Raw genomic sequence first — 22,536 nt, 5'->3', positions numbered from 1 at the left:
AGGTCGTGGCAGACAGGGATGGTCTGAAAGTCCCTCAGTAAACTCTCCATTTCTGGAAAGCAATGGCAGTGGAAGCTTTTTTGAGATTGGTCCCTTCTCCCAGGGAACAAGTGACAGGAGCAGAGAAAATGGCCTCAGTTACACCAGGGAGGTTTAGTTCAGGCATTAGAACAATTTCTTCACCAAAAGTGCAGTCAGGAACTGGCACAGCTGCCCAGGGTACTGTGGAGTCCCCATCCCTAGAAGCATTCATAACGACGTAGATATGGAACTGGGGACATGATTTAGTGGTGCCGTGGTTGTAAGGGACAAGAGACACCTGTGACTGGCAGGACCAGGACACAGGTCCTACTTCTCAAAGGGAGCATTTCCAGAGAAGCTCCATCACTCCCACAACAAACATCCTGCACCAACAGGCACTGACGGGCTCTGTGTCCCCACTCCACTGACAGGCACGAGCATCCCCAGGGACACACACACCGGTCAGCCCCAACATCCCCAGCTGCTTCTCCTCACACCAAGCCACCTTTGCCACCCCCACAGCCAGCAGGCACAGCACAGCCTCCATGCCAAGGACACGCACACACGGCCCAGCCCTGCAATGCCAAACTGCTCATCTTTATTCAAGCTGGGAAAAGCAGCCTCTGCCCCACAGAGCCCACGGCTGGGACGAGATGTCTCCAGCCAGCAGCACCCAGCAGGAGCAGCTGCCACTGCTGCTGTCCCAGCAGCTGGGCATGGCAGAGGCAGGGAGGGGAGAGGACCTCAGGAGATGGTTCCAGGAGCCAGAAGCGAGGGGGACGTCCTGCTGGGACATTTCAGGGTCTCAACCCCGCACACTGTAAGAAGACAGCAGACAAGCACATTATCTCTTGTAACTTTTCCTCCCACTCTCTCCCGTCTTGCCTGCAAGGACCATCCAGTCTGTGGTGCAGGAGACTCAGGCTCAGCACACATGGGGGTCCAGTCCTTTGAGCAGACAGTTTGGACCTGGGTTATCTCAGTGGTGACAGCCCTGACTCCAGGGCTGTGCAGATGCAGCAAAAGCTGGATCATGTCCTGGGTGCTGCCCAAGGACAGTAAATGCTTCTCTCTTTGGTGACTGGGGGAGTCCTCTGCAAACCTGAATGAGCCTCCTGGCACTGGAGGAGAGGGTGGAGGCACCGGCTCCTGCAGCTCCCCTTCTGACAAGTCCAAACGTACCAAAACTTTTCCCTTCTTTCTTTGGTCTCTCCCATCGGTCATAAATGAGGATATTCTTTGACAAGCATTGCCATGAAAGAAATTTCTAATGGACCCTTCTAAGGAAATGAGAGGGCCTGCAATGCAGTCCTTACCGTCTGCAGCACAGGGTTTGTGCTGTACATCTCCCAGCGGGTCTTGTACCGAAGGGGCATCTCCCAAAAACACAGATTCCCCTTTGATGTCTACACAGATGTACACTTCCTGTTTCCATGGGGAAAGGTACACAGAGAACAATTAAAGCAACAGTCTGGGAGAGGTGTACATGTTTGCAGAAAGGCTGACACTCCCCATGCATTTCAGGCCATTAGATGGACCCATCTCCAACCTCCCCACAGACACATCTTCAAGAACAATATGTCTCACCTAGAAGGACTCTTTTCCCCTAAATTGGTGCACACAAGAGCAGAGAATGGGAAGGACCAACATGAGGTTAAGGAAGAGCCTTGCTGGCTGCCCAGCTGCATTCCCAATGCTGCCTGCCCCAGCACAGCTGGAAAGCAGGGGACTCCTCCCATCCCACATGCCTGTCCTGGCTGTGCCATGATTGGTGTGACCTCTGAGGGAAAGTCCTTGCCCAGCCCTTGCAAGATCTTGCCTTGCAGGGTTGAAGCCTGAAGCCAGCCTTCTTCCTGACCCACAGTGCAAGCCAGGCTTCTATTTCCAGGGGCTCTATCCATTCCAAGTCTGTGTCTTATTGGAAGATTCCTGGAGAAACACTTTTCTCATCAATGCCCCCAGACATTTGCATCACTCCCACTAATGTTGTAACTTCCAGCGACACAGAAAACCCCAGTGATGGAGGATCACACTTCCTCCAACTCCCCGCTATCCCTCTCACCTGCAGCACCCTGGACCAGCAGGAGGAGCAAGGGGAAGAGCAGGTACAGGATCTTCATGGCTGATCCACCACTCCCACGTCTTCACAGGGCTGCAAATGGGACACCAAGGTAATGAGGACATGGAGGACCCCAGGGAGTGCAGAAGCCTGGGCACTGGGGTTCCCCAAACTGCAGCAGGGCTGCCTCCAAGCACAGCACATGATCTTTCCTCTACCTTTCTCTTAAGAACAATTCTTATGTCTGTGCCACCTTGCAAAAATTGGGATCTTTTCATGGGATCTCAGTCTCTGGGAAACCCATTATCTAAGCTGATCCTCTTCCATTAATTTTCTCAATGGTCTTCCAAACACCTTCTCAACAGCACAGATTGCAGACTTGAGGCCAGTTGTTCCCAACTCAATGCAAAGAACAGCCAGCGAAATATGGGAAATGCAGAGATAAAATTGTCATTGAAAATTACGGATCTAAATGTCTTTTACTGCCTTGGGTTTCATGGATCAAACCCATGCCCCAAACACCTCAAGTGGTCATCTCTGCTTCCCTGGGCTCAGGAAAGTCCTCCCAGCTTGGCTTGGCAGTGCCCATCCCCATCTTCAGACCATTCCCAGGCATCCCATCAAGGACACTCCCCAGCCTCACATTTGCCACCCCTGCCCCGTGCAGCCCCGATCCAGGGAGGAGCCAGAGGGCAAGGAAGTGTCTTGGTGGCCAGAAATGGAAACAGAAATCAACCTTTGGAGTTACTGAAAGCCTGAAATGATAGGAAATCTCTCTACTGCTGTGGGAAAAGAATCTCCCTACATTGCTAAAGAAAGTCTCTATTTGCCCAAGAAAAAATCTCAGGTCCCTCCTGCAGCATCAAGACAGCTTTCCAGTCTTTCCTCTACTTAGGAAAGCTTAGTTTCACCTCCCTCATGTTCTCAGCTCTTCGACAATTATGAAGGCTTTTATGCTCTTTCCCGGACGTCTCTGGATACTTGTAGCTGTTTGTCCTTTAGGTGAGTCTGTGCAGATGGGCTTTGAGCTGAGAATCTGAATGGGTAGCTTTCCAGAAAGAGACCCCACGGTCACTTACCTGATCAGAATCTTGGTGTTCAGGCAGCAGCAAATCCAACAGCAGTCACTTGGCTCCAGATGCCCTTGGGGTCAGGGAATGCTGCTTTGCCCAAAACAGCCTGGTTTTATACCCCTTCTGGTGGGTGGGACATGCCCTTATTGCTGCTGACACAACTGCCCTTGGCCAACCAGGCAGTGCCCCATCAGTGTGGGGGTGCTGGGGCTGCCCCTCGTCCCTCCCTGCTGCAGTGGCAGAGGCTGAGGGGCCTCCTGGGGCTGTTGCAATGTCACCCTTAGCCTTCTGTAACATGTCCTGTGACACATGGGGTGGGCAGGAGCTGCCTGGGATTGGGGAACAGCTTTGCTCTGCAGAGGTGAAGGGTGCTCGTGGGGACTGCTCAGGGTTAGTGTCAGGAGAGGAGAGCACAGGGGGAGGTGGGTTCACAGCAGGTAGAGGTGACCTGAAAGTCCCTCAGTAAACTCTGCATTTCTGGAAAGCAAGGGGAGAGATTGGACCCAGTGATCATAGAGGGCTTTTCCAACATCTCTAAATCTATGAATCCATGATTCTTGAAAAGGAAATTCTTTACTGAAGTAGCCAAGTCACCAGTTGCTCCCATATGCACATGGACATGGACACAAACATGTATTGATTCCACTCAGTAAATCTAAAGCCTCAGGTTTGCTTTTGCTGACAGAGAGAGGCCTCTGCCTTTGATGGCATGTGGCATGTGGCATTGCCATGCCAGACTGGTTGCATTTGGGTAGAGAGGAGAGCACAATCTGTTTATGGTCTGTGGCTAAACAAATTTGAACATTTCCAGGCCAGAGTCACTTAGAGACACCCCACAGGTCACCCAGTCAAGGAGGTCGATGCCTTCCTCATCCTCCTGCCTGGTGGGACGGGGTGTGGAGCAGCAGAGCTCCTGCACTGCCCACAGGAAGGAGGGATGAGCACAGTGGAACAGGACAAGGAGCAGCATCAGGGACAGGTCATGTGGGCAGCCATGGCCATGCCAACCCAAGGGATACACCACCCAGCACAGCTCTGCACACAAGGCTGTGGTTGTCAGGGACAAGGGATACCTGTGACAGCCAGGACCAGGACACAGGTCCCACTTCCCAGGGAGAGCATCTGCAGAGCTTCTCCATCACTCCCACAACAAACATCCTGCACCAACAGGCACTGACGGGCTCTGTGTCCCCACTCCACTGACAGGCACGAGCATCCCCAGGGACACACACACTGGTCAGCCCCAACATCCCCAGCTGCTTCTCCTCACACCAAGCCGCCTTTGCCACCCCCACAGCCAGCAGGCACAGCACAGCCTCCATGCCAAGGACACGCACACACGGCCCAGCCCTGCAATGCCAAACTGCTCATCTTTATTCAAGCTGGGAAAAGCAGCCTCTGCCCCACAGAGCCCACGGCTGGGACGAGATGTCTCCAGCCCAGCAGCACCCAGCAGGAGCAGCTGCCACTGCTGCTGTCCCAGCAGCTGGGCATGGCAGAGGCAGGGAGGGGAGAGGACCTCAGGAGATGGTTCCAGGAGCCAGAAGCGAGGGGGACGTCCTGCTTGGACATTTCAGGGTCTCAACCCCACATGCTGTACAAAGAAAGCAGAGAAGCACGTCAGCTCTTGTAACTTTCCCTCCCACTCTCTCCCACCTCCCCCACAAGGACCATCCAGTCTGTGGTGCAGGAGACTCAGGCTCAGCACACAGGGGGCCCAGTCCTTTGTGCAGACAGTTTGGACCTGGGTTATCTCAGTGGTGACAGCCCTGATTTCAAGTCTGTGCAGATGCAGCAAAACCTGAATCATGTCCTGTGTGCTGCCCAAGGACAGCAAATGCTTCACTCTTTAGTGGTTTTGGTGAGTCTTCTGCAAAGCCTGAATGACCCTCCTGGCACTGGAGGAGAGTGGGGAGACATTGGCTGACCTGGGGCTCCTGCAGCCCCACTCTGAGCTGGTCCAAACCCACGAGGGCTTTTGCCTTCATTCTTGGGCCTCTCCCACAGACCATAAATGCAGGTGATTATTTATCAAGCATTAGCTAGAAAGAAATTTCTAACAGATCTTTCTGTGGAAAAAGGAGGAAAATCTTTTTTCAGCGAGGGTTCTTGTCCTTACCTTTTGCAGCACACACTGATTCTTGAGCATCGTGCAATTGGTGTTGTAGGGTAGCGGCAACCCCCAAAAGTGCAGAATCCCCCTCGTCGTCTGCATTCAGCTGAATCTCCTGTTTCCATGGGCAAAGACACACAGAGAACAATTACAGTGACCATCTGGGAGAGCTGTGTGTTGTGCAGGACAGCTGAAACTTCCCATGAATTTCAGGCCAACAGATAGGCTCAGCTCAAAACTCCCTACAGACGCATCTTCCATTGCAAGGAGGATTTTTCCCCCCTATATTGGGTGCACACAAGAGCAGAGAGTGGGAAGGACCAGCATGAGGTCGAGGAAGAGCCTTGCTGGCTGCCCAGCTGCATTCCTAACACTGCCTGCACCAGCATAGCTGGAAAGCAGGGGACTCCTCCCATCCCACATGACTGTCCTGGCTGTGCCATGATTGGTGTGACCTCTGAGGGAAAGTCCTTGCCCAGCCCTTGCAGGGATCATGCCTTGGGGTAATGAGATGGATGCATCACAAGATGAGAAGGGACATCTTTCAGGCACTTAAAGAACATCTGGGTGCAGAGTTGGAGCCTGAAACCAACCCCCTTCCTGACCATGAGGACAAGCCAGGCTTCTATTTCCAGGGGCTCTACCCACCCCACATCCGTATCTGTTGGAAGTTCACTTGAAAAACTCCATTTTCCTCAATCCCCCCCCAACATTTGCATCCTTCTAAGTAATGTGGTCAATTCCAAGGCCATGGAAAACTCCAGTTATGGGGGCTCAGACCTCCCCCTAAATCCCCTCTTTCCCTCTCACCTGCAGCACCCTGGACCAGCAGGAGGAGCAAGGGGAAGAGCAGGTACAGGATCTTCATGGCTGATCCACCACTCCCACGTCTTCACAGGGCTGCAAATGGGACACCAAGGCAATGAGGACATGGAGAACACCAGGGGCTGCAGAAGCCTGAGCACTGGGGTTCCCAAAACTGCAGAGAGGATGCCTCCAAACACAGTACATGATCTTTCCTGTACCTTTCTTTTAAGAACAATTCTGAGGTCTGTGCCACCTTGCAAACCTTGGGAGTATTCCTTCATGTCTCAGTCTCTGGGAAATCCATTACCTAAGATGATCCTTTTGCAAAAACTTTGTCTAAGGTCTTCCATAGGCTTTCCCCAGAGAACAGACTGCACACCTGACCCCAATTCTTGCCAATTCAATTCAAGGAAAGTCTCCATTTGCCCACAAAGAAGCTCTCAGGTCCCTCCTGCAGTATCCAGGCACCTTTCCAGTCTCTCCTCTACTTAGGAAAGCTCAGTTTCACGTACCACATGTTCTCAGCTCTTAGACTCATACGAAGGCTTTTATTCTCTTTTCCAGACATCTCTGATGGCCTAAGAGCACATCTGGATACTTCCAGCTGTTTGTCCTTTAGGTGAGTCTGTGCAGATGGGCTCTGAGCTGAGAACCTGAATGGTCAGCTTTCCGGAAAGAGGCCCCACAGTCACCTACCTGATGAAGGTCTTGGTGTTCAGGCAGCAGCAAATCCAACAGGAATCACTTGGCTCTAGATGCCCTTGGGGTCAGGGAATGCTGCTTTGCCTAAAACAGCCTGGTTTTATACCCCTCCTGGTGGGTGGGACATGCCCTTATTGCTGCTGACACAACTGCCCTTGGCCAACCAGGCAGTGCCCCATCAGTGTAGGGGTGCTGGGGCTGCCCCTCGTCCCTCCCTGCTGCAGTGGCAGAGGCTGAAGTGCCTCCTGGGGCTGTTGCAATGTCACCCTTATCCTCCTGCAACATGTCCTGTGACACATGGGCTGGGCAGGAGCTGCCTGGGATGGACAAGGCATCCTGGTTGGTGCTGGGAATGGTAGCATTGAGGAAAGGGTTTCCTTCTTTTTGTCCTCTCTTTTCAGAGATTCTGTAAATACTCAGGTAGCCAGAGATGTGCAAGACGAGGCTGAATATTGCAAACCTGCAAATCTTCATACCGTGAGAGGAAAGTTTTACCTCTCATTTCACTTCAGGAGGTTTGTCTGGGTTATTCGGAAATAACACAGAGAAAAAGTTCATGTACTCTTGCAAAAAATAGTCTTTCTCTTTTTCTTCCTCTTTTGATTTCTCTCTTCTCTGTCTGCCCTCTGAAAGTCATGTGCTGACTGTCCACAGCACCATCAGTGTGGCTTGAGATGTTCTGGCCCAAGGAGCCCCTGGGCTGGGGGCACAGCTTTGCTTTGCAGAGGTGAAAGGTGCTCATGGTGACTGCTCAGGGTCAATGTCAGAAGAGGAGTGCACAGGGGGAGAAAAAGCCACAGAAGACAGGGATGATCTCAGCATCCCTCACTAAACTCTCCAGTTCTGGAATGCAATGGCAGTGGAAGGTTTTTTGTGCCAGAGAAAATGGCCTCAAGTAGCAACAAGTGAGATTTAGATGCTTGGACTCAATGATCTTAGAGGACTTTTCCAACATTAATGATTCTTGGGAGGTAAAGCCTTCCCTGAACCATCCCAGGGTCACCAGTTCCTCTCATGGACATGGATACACACAGGTACTGAACCACTCAGAACCCAAAGCCTGAGCTTTGCTTTCCAGAGAGGGAGGGGCCACTGCCTTTGCTGGAGCAGATTGATGTCAAAGCAGATCGACTCCAGATGGAGCAGAGATATCAGGTCACTCTGCTTATTCCCTGTGGGATTACAAATTTGAATATTTCCAGGCCAAAATGGGACCTTTTTCACAGGTCACCTGGTCCAGGAACTCTATGACCTCCTCCTCCTCCTGCCTGGTGGGACAGGGTGTGGAGCAGCACAGCTCCTGCACTGCCCACATCAAGGAGGGCTGAGCACAGAGGAACAGGACAAGGAGCAGCATCAGGGACATGTCATGTGGGCAACCATGGCCAAGCCCACCCAACAGAAACACCACCCAGCACAGCTCTTCACATGAACCTGGGGTTGTAAGGGACAGGAGACATCTTTGACTGGCAGGACACTGGGCACCACTTCCCAGTGAGACCATGTGCAGAGTTGCTCCATCACTCCCACAACAAACATCTTGCACCAACAGGCACTGACAGGCTCTGTGTTCCCACCCCACTGCCAGGCACGAGCATCCCCAGGGACACACACACTGGTCAGCCCCAACATCCCCAGCTGCTTCTCCTCACACCAAGCCGCCTTTGCCACCCCCCACAGCCAGCAGGCACAGCACAGCCTCCATGCCAAGGACACGCACACACGGCCCAGCCCTGCAATGCCAAACTGCTCATCTTTATTCAAGCTGGGAAAAGCAGCCTCTGCCCCACAGAGCCCACGGCTGGGACGAGATGTCTCCAGCCCAGCAGCACCCAGCAGGAGCAGCTGCCACTGCTGCTGTCCCAGCAGCTGGGCATGGCAGAGGCAGGGAGGGGAGAGGACCTCAGGAGATGGTTCCAGGAGCCAGAAGCGAGGGGGACGTCCTGCTGGGACATTTCAAGGTCTAAACCCCACACGCTGCACAAAGAAAGCAGAGAAGCACGTCAGCTCTTGTAACTTTTCCTCCCACTCTCTCCCACCTTCCCTGCAAGGACCATCCAGTCTGTGGTGCAGGAGACTCAGGCTCAGCACACAGGGGGCCCAGTCCTTTGTGCAGACAGTTTGGACCTGGGTTATCTCAGTGGTGACAACCCTGACTCCAGGGCTGTGCAGATGCAGCAAAAGCTGGATCATGTCCTGGGTGCTGCCCAAGGACAGCAAATGCTTCACTCTTTAGTGGTTTTGGTGAGTCCTCTGCAAAGCCTGAATGAACCTCCTGGTACTGGAGGAGAGCTGGGAGGCACTGGCTGACCTGGGGCTCCTGCAGCCCCACTCTGGGCTGGTCCAAACCCACGAGGGCTTTTACCTTCCTTCTTGGGCCTCTCCCACCAACCATAAATGCAGGAGAGTATTTAACAGGCATTGACACAAAACAAATTTGTAACAGATTTTTCTGGACAAAGGAGGAAACTCTTCCCTCTGCCAGGAATCCAGACCTTATCTTTTGCAGCACACACTATACAGGCTACATCTTCCAATAGGTCTCGCAGGGAAGTTGCATCTTCCATAAGTGCAGTATCCCCCTCGCTGTCTGCATCCAGCTGCATTTCAGGTTTCCATGGGGAAAGATACACATAGAACAATTAAAGCAATAACCTGAGAGAGTTGTGTTTGGTCACAAAAGGCTGATGTTCCCTGTGCATTTCAGGCCAACAGATGGGCTCAGCTCCAACCTCTCTACAGCAAAGATCAACCACAGTGCAAAAGATCATCCAGAAACACCAAAACAGGAACAGCTGGGTGCAGGGTTGGAGCATTAAACACAACCCCCTTCCTGACCCACAGTAGAAGCCAGGCTTCTGTTTCCAGGGGCTCCCTCCAACCCCTGTCTGTGTTCACTTAGACAATCACTGGAGACCCACCTTTCTCCTCAATCTCCCCTACCCTTCACATCACTCCAACTGATGTAATCACTTTCTGGGACATGGAAGATCCCAATGATGAGGGTTTATACCTCCTCCTATCTCCCCATTTGCCCTCTCACCTGAAGCACCCTGGACCAGCAGGATAAGCAAGGGGAAGAGCAGGTACAGGATCTTCATGGCTGATCCACCACTCCCACGTCTTCACAGGGCTGCAGAGGGCACACCAAGGCAATGAGGACATGGAGAACACCAGGGGGTGCAGAAGCCTGGGCACTGGGGTTCCCCAAACTGTAGAGAGGCTGCCTCCAAACACAGCACATGATCTTTCCTCTACCTTTCTCTTAAGAACAATTCTGAGGTCTGTGCCACCTTGCAAACCTTGGGAGTATTCCTTCATGTCTCAGTCTCTGGGAAATCCATTACCTAAACTGATCCTTTTCCAGGAAACCCCACAGTTACCTACCCGCTGAAGGTCTTGGTGTCCAGGCAACAACAAACCCAAGAGGAATCACTTGAGTCTAGATGACCTTGGGTCCAAGGAGCACTTTTTTGGCCAAAATGCTCTGATTTTATACGATCGCAGATTGCAGGAACATTCCCTTATTCTTGCTGACACATCTCCCCTGGGCCAATCAGAAAGCCACCATCGGTGTGGGGGTGCTGGGGCTTCCCCTTCTCCCTCCCTGCTGCAGTGGCAGAGGCTGAGGTGCCTCCTGGGACTGTTGCAATGTCACCCTTATCCTTCTGCAACACGTCCTGTGACACTCCCTGCACAGCAGCACACGGGCTGGGGGGGCCTGGAATTGTTGCAGAATGATTCAAATTTAGTAGTAGAATGGCTAAGGCTTAGTAGGAGAGTAGGCCTAGAGAGCAGCACTCCAAAGTAGTAAGTTAGCAACCTTGTTCGTGAGAATGAAATGTACTGAAGAGGTAGGAACAATAATCAAAAGATTTAACCAAGCATGTATATAACGATTTGTTACCTTAGATATAGTAAGGGTCTGTTGAACAGTTTCTATGGGGTCTCTATGGGCTAAGACAACTTAAGCAGATTTATGAGTAGAGTAGATGATTACCAATTGTTATCAGTATGAAATATGAGTTTGTGTGTGTAACTAAGTGCAACTGCTTTCATGTAGAAACTGCACGTAAACTTGTTTGTGTAAAGGTATAAAAGCTGAACTGAAAATGAGGGTCTTCGGAATCCTGACTTGGGACGCTAGTCCTCAGGTTCCCGGGCCCCGAATAAAGCACCCATAAACCGGCACTCTGTTGGTTTGTGTTTTCGTTACGGGCAACAGTTTTCTGGCGACCCGAGATGGGGCTCCGGGGGTAGCTGGGGCGGCTCACGAGCTGATCCACTCCATGCCGGCAACCAGGTGATTTCTGGGGAGACATCGACCCGTGCCCGACCCCGCGCCCGCCGGACAACCATCCAGGTAAGCCCGGAGGTGCTTTATTCTTTCAGGTTTGTTGGTTGGGAGCCTGCCCATAAGACGGGACCGTGAGTTTACCCGCTGGGTTGGGCAAAGGTTTTATTGGGAAGCCTAGGCGCTGGTCGTAAGACGGGGCGAAAGCCGCGCTGAACCAGCACTTGTCACTCATAGCGAGACTTGACAAGTTGGTATAGGAAGGTATTGGTTTATACTGTTCGTATCGAACTGTTTACTATTTGTATTGTACTGTTTGCTGTTCGTATTGTACTGTTTATTGTGTGAATGTACAGTGTGCGTGACTATGATGCCTTTTAAAACCTTTAAGGCACTATCTTGTGCAGAAAATGATATTCCTAGTGATTCTCCGCTTGGTTGCTTGTTAAAACATTGGAAGGAAGGAAATTTCGGACAAGAGTTAAGTAAGAGACAATTGATTGATTATTGTAATAATGTATGGCCTCAATATGAAACAGAAGGAATGCAGTGGCCTAGGAATGGTACATTAACTTCGGAAATTATAACCCCCTTGATGCAACATTTACGAGAGAATGAGAGGTGGAATGAAATACCGTATTTAGATTTGTTTTATTATTTGGAACGTAAGACTGAATGGCAAAAGGAATGTGGTATGTTGGTGTTAAAAGAATTAGATGATAAATGTATAGGATGTCAAGAACCAGAGGAAGATGTGTTTTTGTTAGTCTCCCCCAGCATAACTCCAAGTGCGCCCCCGGGAGATAGTTTCTCTTCACGTGGGAGGGCACGATCACCCACCATGCCCCCGTTAGAATCGTCCTCAGATAAGGAAGTAACGAGAGGGCGAGAATGTGGTTTTGATAGAACTCCGCTAGCAGAACGGACTCGGAGGGGGCGAAGAGAAAGGGGAAGGAGTAGAGAAAAGAGACGGGGAGGGGGAAGGGAGACAGACGTTTCGCCCTCACCCCCTAGATTGATGACCCCTTTGCGGGAAGCAGTTGGAGCGAAGGGAGGAACAGTAAATGATTTCGTGCTGCAGGAAGATCCCGAGTGGGATCGGAATGTGTCTGGAGATTATAAAAGGTTAAGAATTTACCAGGAATTATTAGTAGAGGGAGAGTTGACAGAATTTAGAATGGATATTGGAGCTAGTTTTTCGGCAATGAATAAATTGATGGGGTCATTAAGTGATTCAACTGCATGGGTAGTAGGAGTTTCAGGACAAATAGAAGAGAAGACGTTTCTAAAACCCCTAGATATCAAATTTAGAGGAAAAGAGATACCGCAGGAAATAGAACAGGCTGTAGTGCCTTGGGTATGGGAAACAGGGGTCCCTGGAAAATCCAAAGCTGCTACTCCAGTTAGAATAGAATTAAAAGAAGGAGCACAACCTGTTAGAGTGCGACAATACCCAATTAGTTTAGAAGCTAGGAAAGGAATAGCTCCAATGATCACACAATTTTAACTTTAGGAATAATAAAAGAATGTGAGTCAGAGTTTAATACTCCTATCTTTCCAGTAAGAAAACCTAAAGGTAAGTACAGATTAGTGCAAGACTTGAGAGCAGTAAACCTCATCATAAAAGATATCCACTCGGTTGTAGTTAACCCTTACAACTTGTTAACATCTGTTTCTGAGAGATTTCAGTGGTTTACAGTGATTGATCTAAAGGATGCCTTCTTCTGCATACCACTGGCACAAGAAAGTTGGAAGATTTTTGCCTTTGAATGGGAAAACCCAGAAACTGGACGGAAGCGACAGCTTACTTGGACTCAGTTACCGCAAGGATTTAAATATTCACCTACGATATTTGGTAATCAGTTAGCAAAAGAACTTGAAGAATGGAAGACTACTCAGGTAAAAGAATCTCCTTTTTCACATATAATACCACAAAATGTAGATAACATCTTTTTGGGGGCTACAGAACAAGGATTCTGTCTACCCATTGAACTGTTAAACATGCTGGGGCAAGCAGGCTACCGGGGTTCAAAAGAAAAGGCTCAACTAGTAAGGCAGAAAGTTATTTATTTGGAGTGTGAAATTTTTCTAAGAATCCAGCGTTCGATCGCAAACCGTATGCAAGCAATATGTGCTATCCCGGTGCCCCGAAATAATCAAGAATTAAGATCTTTTCTAGGAATGGTCAGATGGTGCAGGCTGTGGATTCCTAACTTCGGAATAACTGCCAGACCATTACATGAAGCAGTAAAAGAACCCAAGCTGACCTGGGGGACGAAGCAGGAAAAAGCGTTCCAAGAACTGAAAGGAGCCCTTCAGGAAGCACCTGCCCTGGGACTACCGGACCTAACCAAAGAATTCCAGCTTTATGTCTGTGAGAGACAACGAACAGCTTTAGGAGTACTCACTCAGCGGTTAGGATCCTGGAAGAGACCGGTTGGGCATTTCTCCAAGCGGCTGGACGCAGTAAGTGGGGGATGGCCGGGGTGCCTCAGAGCTGTGGCAGCGACGGTTATTCTAATTCAAGAAGCACGAAAATTGACTCTGGGGAAACACATGGTGGTGTACGTGCCCCACATGGTCATAGCAGTTTTAGAACAAAAAGGGGGGCATTGGCTCTCATCTAGCCGCATGTTACAGTATCAGACTTTGCTAAGAGAGCAAGGTGATATTGAACTGAAAATCACTAACCATCTCAACCCAGCAGAATTTCTTAGGTCTACACAGGAAGAAGGTACCCTGGAACATGACTGTGTAGAGACCATTGAGCAAGTCTACACGAGTAGAAGAGACTTGAAGGATGAGCCATTGACAGATCCGGACTGGGAGTTGTATACCGATGGATCTAGCTTTGTGGAAAATGGCACCAGGTATGCTGGGTATGCAGTGGTAACTCTACAACAAGTGATAGAAGCAAACGCACTACCCCCAGGTACGTCTGCGCAAAAGGCCGAAATATGGGCGTTAGTGAGAGCTTTAATACTAAGTCAAGGAAAGAGAGTTAATATATGGACTGACTCCAAATATGTTTTTGGAGTAGCTCATGTTCATGGAGCACTCTGGAAAGAAAAAGGACTTCTTACTTCTCAAGGGTCATCAATTGAACATCGAGAAGAAATTCTACAATTGCTAGAGGCAATATACAAGCCCTCGGCAGTGGCAATAATGCATGTCAGAGGACATCAGACTGATCCCGGACGAGAATTTCAAGGTAATCAACAAGCTGACCAAGCGGCTAAACAAGCCACCAGAGAGGTATGGACTCAGATGGCTCTTTTACCCGTTCGGAATAATCCAGCAATAGCATATATGGAAGAAAAACCATATTATTCACAAGAAGATGAGAAATTAGCTCAAATAACAAAAGCAAGGAAAAATATTAAAGGGTGGTACATTACTCCCATAGGACAAGTAATCTTACCTGTTAGAATAATGAAAGCAGTACTCGAGATGGAACATAACAAGTGCCACTGGGGTGCAGAAGCAATGGTAAAATTTCTGAAAAATGAGGTTCTCTCAAACCAGATGTTAACATTAGCAAAAAGGGTAAATGCAATGTGTCCCATGTGTATTAAAAATAACCCAGTGGTCAGAAAACAGGTACAAATGGGAAAGTTACAGATAGGACAGTTACCAGGAGACTATTGGCAAATAGATTTTTCTGAGTTGCCTAAGGCCCAATCCTATAAGTATTTGTTAGTATATGTCTGTACCTTTTCAGGATGGCCAGAAGCCTTTCCATGCAGGACTAATCAAGCAAAGGAAGTAGTTAAGACTCTTCTGAGAGAAATTATTCCGAGATTTGGGGTACCTCTAGGGTTATCATCTGATCGAGGGCCACACTTTACCGCAGGGATAGTGCAAGAAATATCTGCTATATTAGGAATAACATGGAATCTCCATACACCATGGAGACTGCAATCTAGTGGACAAGTAGAGAGGATGAATCAGACATTGAAGGGTCAATTAAAGAAAATTTGTCAAGAAGCAAAAATCCCGTGGCCCCAAGCGCTACCTCTTGCTTTGCTGAGAATCAGGATTAAACCCAGGGAGAGAATAGGAGTAAGTCCATACGAAATATTGTATGGCAAGCCCTATCATGCAGATACCTATCAAGGAGATCCTCATGTGGTGGGGGATCAAGCAGTGTTTGACTATGTGTTATCTTTAAACAAAACTCTCACAGCCCTCAGAGGAGCACTGCAGCGGAATCGGCCTCTGCCGCTAGAGAATCCGGTTCATGACATTTCTCCAGGAGACCAAGTCTATGTGAAAAACTGGTTGGTGGAAAACTGGTCGGTGGAACCGTTAAAGGAAACATGGGACGGTCCTCGCCAGGTGATAATGACCACTTACACGGCGATGAAGGTCGAGGGAATCGACAATTGGATCCATTACACCCGAATCAAGAAGGATTCAGTCTCGTGGTCGGTAGAACCTCACTCACCTACAAGGATGGTATTTTGAGCCAACCATTGAGGATCGTGGTATTTCTGGGGTTGATGAGTTTAGTAGAGACCACCGTGAGAATTGAGACCCCAGATCCTTATTTATTTGTACCAGAGCACACTGATGTGAATTTAACCTGTTTATTTTCTGATGACCAGGGAGCTGAATTAAGAGATGTTAACGTCAGATGGAGATGGAGAGATCAAGATCAAATCATGACAGAAGGAGTGACGACAGTTTGGGATGCTACACAACAAAAGGGTTACACCGTTCTGCAGGTACCCAAGGTGTTTAAAGCTATGGAAGGGACATATATGTGTGTAGTTTGGATTTGGGAAAGTTTTGGTTATGGAGATATAGAATTACGCACGATTAACACAACTCAGAAAACGATGACCAAAGTGCGAGTTATGCCCACTAGGAAACAATCAGACATGTGGGATGGTCCTCCCTTAAAAATCAATTGTACCTTCCAATTTGATGATTGTCAAAAATCAGTTAAAGTAAAATGGTGGAAATTGAATATGGCAAATCAATCTTGGGAATCACAAAATCAAGGAGTTAGCTGGTGGTCAAATAGTAAAGGAGGTAAAGGATGGCTGAATATTTCTAATCCCAGAGTAGGAAAGACAGAGGGTACATTTCTTTGTGTGGTCTCATGTGGAAAAGAAAAAGATTACGGGATAAGGACAGCAGTGGCTGTACCACATCAAGGAGTAAGAGTTAGACCAGAACACAGTGTTTACCCGGCCCAGGAAGGAAGCGATCTGACTTTAAGTTGCAAAATTTCAGAAGGACAGTATTCTGAATACGGGTGGTGGTTTAAAGGACAGAACTTGAAAGTCGGGAAGAGACATCAGATTGAAAAGAGGGCAGATGCAATAGTTTTGAAAATCAAAGAAATACGAAGAGGAGAAGATGAGGGCCAATATACTTGCTGGATAAATAGAGATGACTGGTGGGATACTGGAATTACTGTCGTCCACATAAGGACTGAAAGAATAACCCGGCAGGTAAGTAACCTGCAGATTCCAGATAGAGAAGTAGAACAGGAAAACCTAGTCGTAGGCCTAATTCGTGATTTTGGGTAAGTACAGAATGTCACAAAAATCACTGCATGTCTCCCTATGCCTCATGCTGCAGGAGACCCAATTCCATGGGGAATAATTCCAGTACCAGAAATCCCTAGAATGTTTAAGAATACTACATGGAATTGCAGATTTGTAACCAAAACATGGAATGAAATGACAGATGCATGTTTATTAAGAGACAAAATAACTAAGAAACAATGTGAGCAAATGCCTGGATATTTCAGTTGGATAGAAAGTGGGAAAATCGGAAAGTTAGAAGGGAATTGTTTAGTCTCAGGTTCAGTGATCTACCCATGTTCTAAAGTACAAGTCCAAATAAAACGAGAAAAACAAGAAGAGGTATGTCAAAATATTACTAGCTCTACAACTATGGAAGAGTGGCAAACAATTTGGGGACCCAGCCTACTAGAGACTTATAGTTATATTGGAAAAGTACAGTGGTGTATTCACTGGAAAGGGAAAAAGAATCAAACTTATTCTACAGGAAATAGAGGAAATTATAATTGGAGAACAGAAACACGTACAAAGGAGGATTGGAATTGTACTCGAATATATACATGTGACACCCCAGATGACGAAATAGGATTAATACCAGTCAGGACCCTCCTGCAGTTAGGATGTGAGTGTCGAGGATACAACCATACTATTAAAGGACATGTGAAAAACATTGATTGTCACACCACTACAGTTAGAAGTCCAGGAAACCTAGTATGGGTTATGGGACATGGCCAGTGGACCACCCACATGCCCATAGATGGGCCAGTTGTACCTGTCACACTAGGGATACCTACTCTCTGTCCATTCTGGAAACAAGATAAGTTAACATCAGTAGAAATACAACCACGGAGAAAAAGAGAAATTAGTAAAAATATGGATGACTTGGGATTAAGAGATTGGCATGAACCATCAGCAGGAGTTAAATTTGGATGGGCATTAGAGTCTTTGTTTACACCAATCTCAACATACCGTAACAGAGAGATGTTGTTTAAATTAATGGGACAAACTGAAAGGTTAGCGGCAGTCACTAAGAAAGGATTCAAAGATCTAAATTTGCAACTACAAGCCACCACTAGAATGACAGTACAGAATCGAATGGCTTTAGATTTGATCCTATTGAAAGAACACGGAGTCTGTGGATACCTGCATGCAAAGGACGAGCATTGTTGTGTACACATCCCAAATGTCACTCAAGAAGTAGAGAAAGATATTAGTCAATTAGAACAAATTGACGAAAATGTTCATGAATTACAAAAGGAAGCGGAACACAATTGGATAGGAGAATTATTCAGCTCCCTAGGTCTTCATGTGTCAGGATGGATATCTTCTGTTATCCAGTACGGAATATTGATTGTCATAGTCATAATTGCTTATAAGTGTCTTTTAGGAATGATTGTAAAAGAAAGTCAACATACGAGACGCATTATGAAGGCTATAACAAGAAAAGAAGTAATCTCACCGCAAGATGAATCACCTCCTGCCTATCAAGAAACTGCAGCCTGAAGATTGCTACGTTTGAGCATCCTTGCAGGAAAAGCCTGAAGAATGCTCAAAAGGGGGGACATGTTGCAGAATGATTCAAATTTAGTAGTAGAATGGCTAAGGCTTAGTAGGAGAGTAGGCCTAGAGAGCAGCACTCCAAAGTAGTAAGTTAGCAACCTTGTTCGTGAGAATGAAATGTACTGAAGAGGTAGGAACAATAATCAAAAGATTTAACCAAGCATGTATATAACGATTTGTTACCTTAGATATAGTAAGGGTCTGTTGAACAGTTTCTATGGGGTCTCTATGGGCTAAGACAACTTAAGCAGATTTATGAGTAGAGTAGATGATTACCAATTGTTATCAGTATGAAATATGAGTTTGTGTGTGTAACTAAGTGCAACTGCTTTCATGTAGAAACTGCACGTAAACTTGTTTGTGTAAAGGTATAAAAGCTGAACTGAAAATGAGGGTCTTCGGAATCCTGACTTGGGACGCTAGTCCTCAGGTTCCCGGGCCCCGAATAAAGCACCCATAAACCGGCACTCTGTTGGTTTGTGTTTTCGTTACGGGCAACAGAATGACCTGCCAGGCATGGGCAGAGCAGGCTGGTTGATGCAGATTCCAGTAGAAATCAGTCCCAACCATTCTTTACCGTGTGAGGCCCTGGCACAGGTTGCCCAGAGAAGCTGTGGCTACCCCATCCCTGGAAGTGTTCAAGGCCGTGTTGGTCAGGGCTTGGAGTGACCTGGGATAGTGGAAGGTGTCTCTGTCCTTGGCAGAGTGTGGGATGAGATGATCTTTAAGGTCCCTTCCTCCCCAAATCATCCCGTGATTCCGTGATAAAAAGATAAAATATTTGTCTCTTCCTTTCCTGTCATTTTACTTAGTGAGCTGTTGCTGTGTGACGTGCAGAAACATGCAAAATATTTTGGTTTTCTTCTCTTCTAACAGCTTCATCATTGCCAAGGTGAGTTGTGTTTGACACGCTGGGAAGTGTCAAGCTCAAGGTTGTCTTTCTCATGCATACTCAGATCAACAGCAGCGGGCAAAAGAAAATCACCCTGTCTGCTCCTAAAACTGCTCCTAAAACTGCCATTCTTGGTATAAAAACTGCAAATGTGATTCAGCAGAAGCAAAACTCCATGTAAAGGTGTGCAAACTAAGGGAGACTAGTGAAGGAAGGTGAATAGGGCCTTAGTAGGCCTTGGAGATGTGGACTTGATCAAGAGAATTTGTGGATTTATAGGAAATCTATAATGTTTCAGAAAGGTAAAGATCAAGGTGGATCATGAAAAAACAGCCAATGGGATAGAAAGAAGCAAGGCATCCCTTGTGGCATGTCATGTGGCCCAGCTCAAGTAAGCATGGCCATGCCTGACATCTGATCACCATAATCTGTCCTGTACTCCAAGTAAGCTTTAATTCTAATCGTTTTATGTACAGTCTGTCTCTGGCATGTCTCCATGGCCGTGCAGTCTTCTAGCAAGCTTCAAACCAGAGCACTGGGTATGGGAGAGAACACTAGGAGTGTTGGTCCATTGCCCAGAGATACCAAAGTTCTGGGAGTTGAATCCTGGAGAAAACAAAGGGGCTTGAGGTTGGATGCATCAGGGGCACAGGGTTTGGTGCCATCTATCAGAGACATGTACAGAATCATGGAATAGCTTGGGTTGGAAGGGACCTTTAAGATCATCTCATTCCAACACCCTGCCATGGGCAGGGACACCTTCCACCAGACCAGGTTGCTCAAAGCTTGTTCAACCCAGCCTTGATGCATGATGGGGATATTCCCTGAGTATCAATCCACAGAAGTAGGATTGGGCATCCATTGTTGAGTCTTTGTGGATGTAAAAGTCCTGGGAGGTTTGGTACCAGGCTCAGGATCAGTACAGGACCAGCAGAGCTAAGGACCCTTTATGGTGTGGAAAGGTCTTCTCGTCCACCCTGCAGGGAGGCCGTGGCTGGGGATCTTGTGCTGGACCTCACCAGAGAGGCAGCTCGGTCCTGCTGATCCAGACCTGGATGTGTACCCACAGTTGACATCCCAGCCTGGCTTTGGCCCATCCCCACGGAGATGCCCAAAGCCCCAGGCAGAGGCTGCTCCCACCTCCTGTCTGCCCTGTTCCCTGGTGGGGGGCAGTGGGATGCCCCCTGCCCTCACAGCCACCATGGTGACTGACCCATGGCAGTGTAGGGGCCACTCCCATGGCATCCCTGAGTTGAGCATCATGGATCTGCTCCAAGGATCATCCACAAGGCTGACCCACCGGGGCTCCTAACTGAGCCTCCCAAGCCTATAACCAGGCCTGAAACCCCTGCAGCACTGACCCTTAACTCAGTCCCAAGCTCCTAAGAAGCCCCATGGCGCAGCCATCAGTCCCCATTTCCTCTGAAGCAGAATGGCTTCCCCCACCCCCAGCTACCCCTGGACCCCACAATACCCCCATGGTGCCACACACCCAGGCCCCACAGCTGGGGATGGACCCAAATGTGTGTGTCCAGTGGAACAGCCCCACGAGGACTCCCGAACAGGCTTGGGAGGCAGGGGACAACCAGTAGGCCACCCACTGAAATTAGGGGGGTCATAGCAACCAATCAATCCCTGAACCCAAATGGGACATGCAGGGGCAGCCTTGCTGAGCAGGAAGGCTGGTGCTGGGCTCCCTGTGTGTGTCACGTGCACCGCCCTCCCTCCGGGGGTGGGATGCTGGTGTGATTGGGCCAGCTTGGAGAGATGGTGGATGTGGAGGGGTTTTTTTATGGGTCCATGTCTATCAGGAATTCCCTCCATCTGCTCTGCCCTTCCCTGCAGCCAGAAGAAAGAGATGCACACTGAGGACACACACAAATCTTGGCAGCGGGAATGCAAACCACCACCTTGTATTAGGGACACTGGGTTAAAGGGATTCCCATGGGATCAGGGTCTGGCTGTCCAGGGCTGTCACTGCTCCCGGCAGTTCTCAGTGCCTCCACACAGCATCGTCCTGACCACGCAGACAGGGTAAGGGCTGGTCTCAGAGACTGGCACCAGGGATCCAGGAGCATCTCAGGGATACCATCGCCTGCAGGAGGAAAGGTCTGGCAGTGCCTGTCCCAGCCAAGGCAGCTGTGAGGGCTCAGGGATGTTCCCATACCCTTGGGCTGCATATTCCCCCCACTCTTTCTCTAACAGCCTCACCTCTAACCCCCCAGAGCCCTCTGAGCAACCCTGGACTTACATCCGACAGCAGAATTCCTGCTCAGAGCAGAGGCCAACACGGCCGATCCCGGGAGGGCAGGACCGGTGGGAACAGAAGCCCCCACGGCGCTCGCATTCCTGGTGGGATCCTCGAGCCAGGGACAGCCCTGCAGAGAACCAGGAGAGGAGACCTTCAGGACAAGCCTGCTGAGGTGCTGAGCACAGCCCCTGGATTCTGTGTGGCCAACATTGGCCCAGCCCTGCCTGTCCCTTGCCATGGACAGTGAGCAGGTGTCTGCAGCAGAAATCAAGATGATATTTATGACACTTGGATGGGATGGTCACTACCACCCCTCAGCAGGCTCTGGGAGAGGTCCTCCAACATGCCTGCTGCCTCCCTTCTGGAAGAAGAGAGGAATCCAAAGGTGAAGGCAGGGTCTGCCTTCCTCCCACCTCCTCTTCTTCAGCATGACTGCTGTGCCCAGTGCTGCTGACTAAGAGAGGCAAGGGACAGGAGGCATGGAAATGGTGGCAAAACCTAATCCCTGGAACACAAGAGCTTTAGTACACAGTTCCAGCTCCAGTGCCAACTGCAGAGCCTGCAGCAGGAGCCTTTCCTTAAAGGTATGGGATGAGAGGGACCCCAGGACACCAGGAGAACTCACACGTGACTCATCAGCTCAGCTGGCAAATCCTCCCTACAAAATACTGACGGAAGACAAACCCTCCACCTCCTCCTCCACATTTCTTACCTGTCACTCCCAGGAGCATCAGGAGGAGCAGAGCACAGAGGAAAGGCAGGATCCTCATGGCTGGGAGTCGCTGGTAGCGTCACAGCTCTGGGAAGAAGAGAAAGGAGGCAGAGATGAATGGGAGGATCCCTACCTGCAGGTTGTGTAGCACCTGCTCAGGGACAGAACTGAGGAGAAGGGATGTCACCAGTCACTGGCAGGAGGATGAGCTCGACAGCCCAGGGGTAGGAGCTCCCACAGCCTCTCAGCTCCCGGTAGCAGCAGTTTGGTCCCAGCCAGCTGGTCTCTCCACGTAGCACAGTGTCCCTTGGGATGGCCGACACCTCAAAAAGTTCCTTTTCCTGTTTCTTCCCCTGCCAGAGAATAAGAAGCATAGTTTTCTTCCTCTGACACCTCTGAGAAGGATTCCCAGGCCTCCAGCCAGGGATCTTGTGTCATCCCGCCTTGCGTAAGGGCCGCTCGGTGCTGTGGTTTGCTGGACACCTCTTGGGACACACAGAGCATCCCTGTTCGTT

The 22,536-nt window shown here is 49.1% G+C and overlaps 1 protein-coding gene across 1 annotated transcript; it reads right to left on the bottom strand.

Annotated features, from left to right (window-relative positions):
* Positions 1 to 1,391: 1,391 nt before the first annotated feature.
* On the bottom strand, positions 1,392 to 6,864 carry LOC116784946 (gallinacin-3-like). The gene is made up of 5 exons (XM_032684027.1): positions 6,770 to 6,864; positions 6,077 to 6,166; positions 5,273 to 5,381; positions 2,084 to 2,173; positions 1,392 to 1,446 (listed from the first exon to the last, which is right to left on the bottom strand). The coding sequence occupies exons 2-5, from the start codon at positions 6,132 to 6,134 to the stop codon at positions 1,428 to 1,430; spliced, it is 276 nt and encodes a 91-aa protein (XP_032539918.1). The 5' UTR covers positions 6,135 to 6,166; positions 6,770 to 6,864; the 3' UTR covers positions 1,392 to 1,427.
* Between the last annotated feature and the right edge of the window lie 15,672 nt (positions 6,865 to 22,536).

This window comes from Chiroxiphia lanceolata, chromosome 3 (genome assembly GCF_009829145.1).
Source record: "Chiroxiphia lanceolata isolate bChiLan1 chromosome 3, bChiLan1.pri, whole genome shotgun sequence".
Classification (NCBI taxonomy): domain Eukaryota; kingdom Metazoa; phylum Chordata; class Aves; order Passeriformes; family Pipridae; genus Chiroxiphia; species Chiroxiphia lanceolata.
This window is presented reverse-complemented; position numbering and strand designations above follow the sequence as displayed.

What these genes read in the sequence shown, in the direction of transcription:
- LOC116784946 (XM_032684027.1), bottom strand. Translation starts at nt 6,134, where the DNA reads ATGAAGATCCTGTACCTGCTCTTCCCCTTGCTCCTCCTGCTGGTCCAG. An exon ending in GCTGGTCCAGGGTGCTGCAG is followed by an intron (nt 5,382 to 6,076) that starts GTGAGAGGGAAA and finishes CCATGGAAACAG; the next exon opens with GAGATTCAGCTGAATGCAGA. An exon ending in ATCAGTGTGTGCTGCAAAAG is followed by an intron (nt 2,174 to 5,272) that starts GTAAGGACAAGA and finishes TCCCATTTGCAG; the next exon opens with CCCTGTGAAGACGTGGGAGT.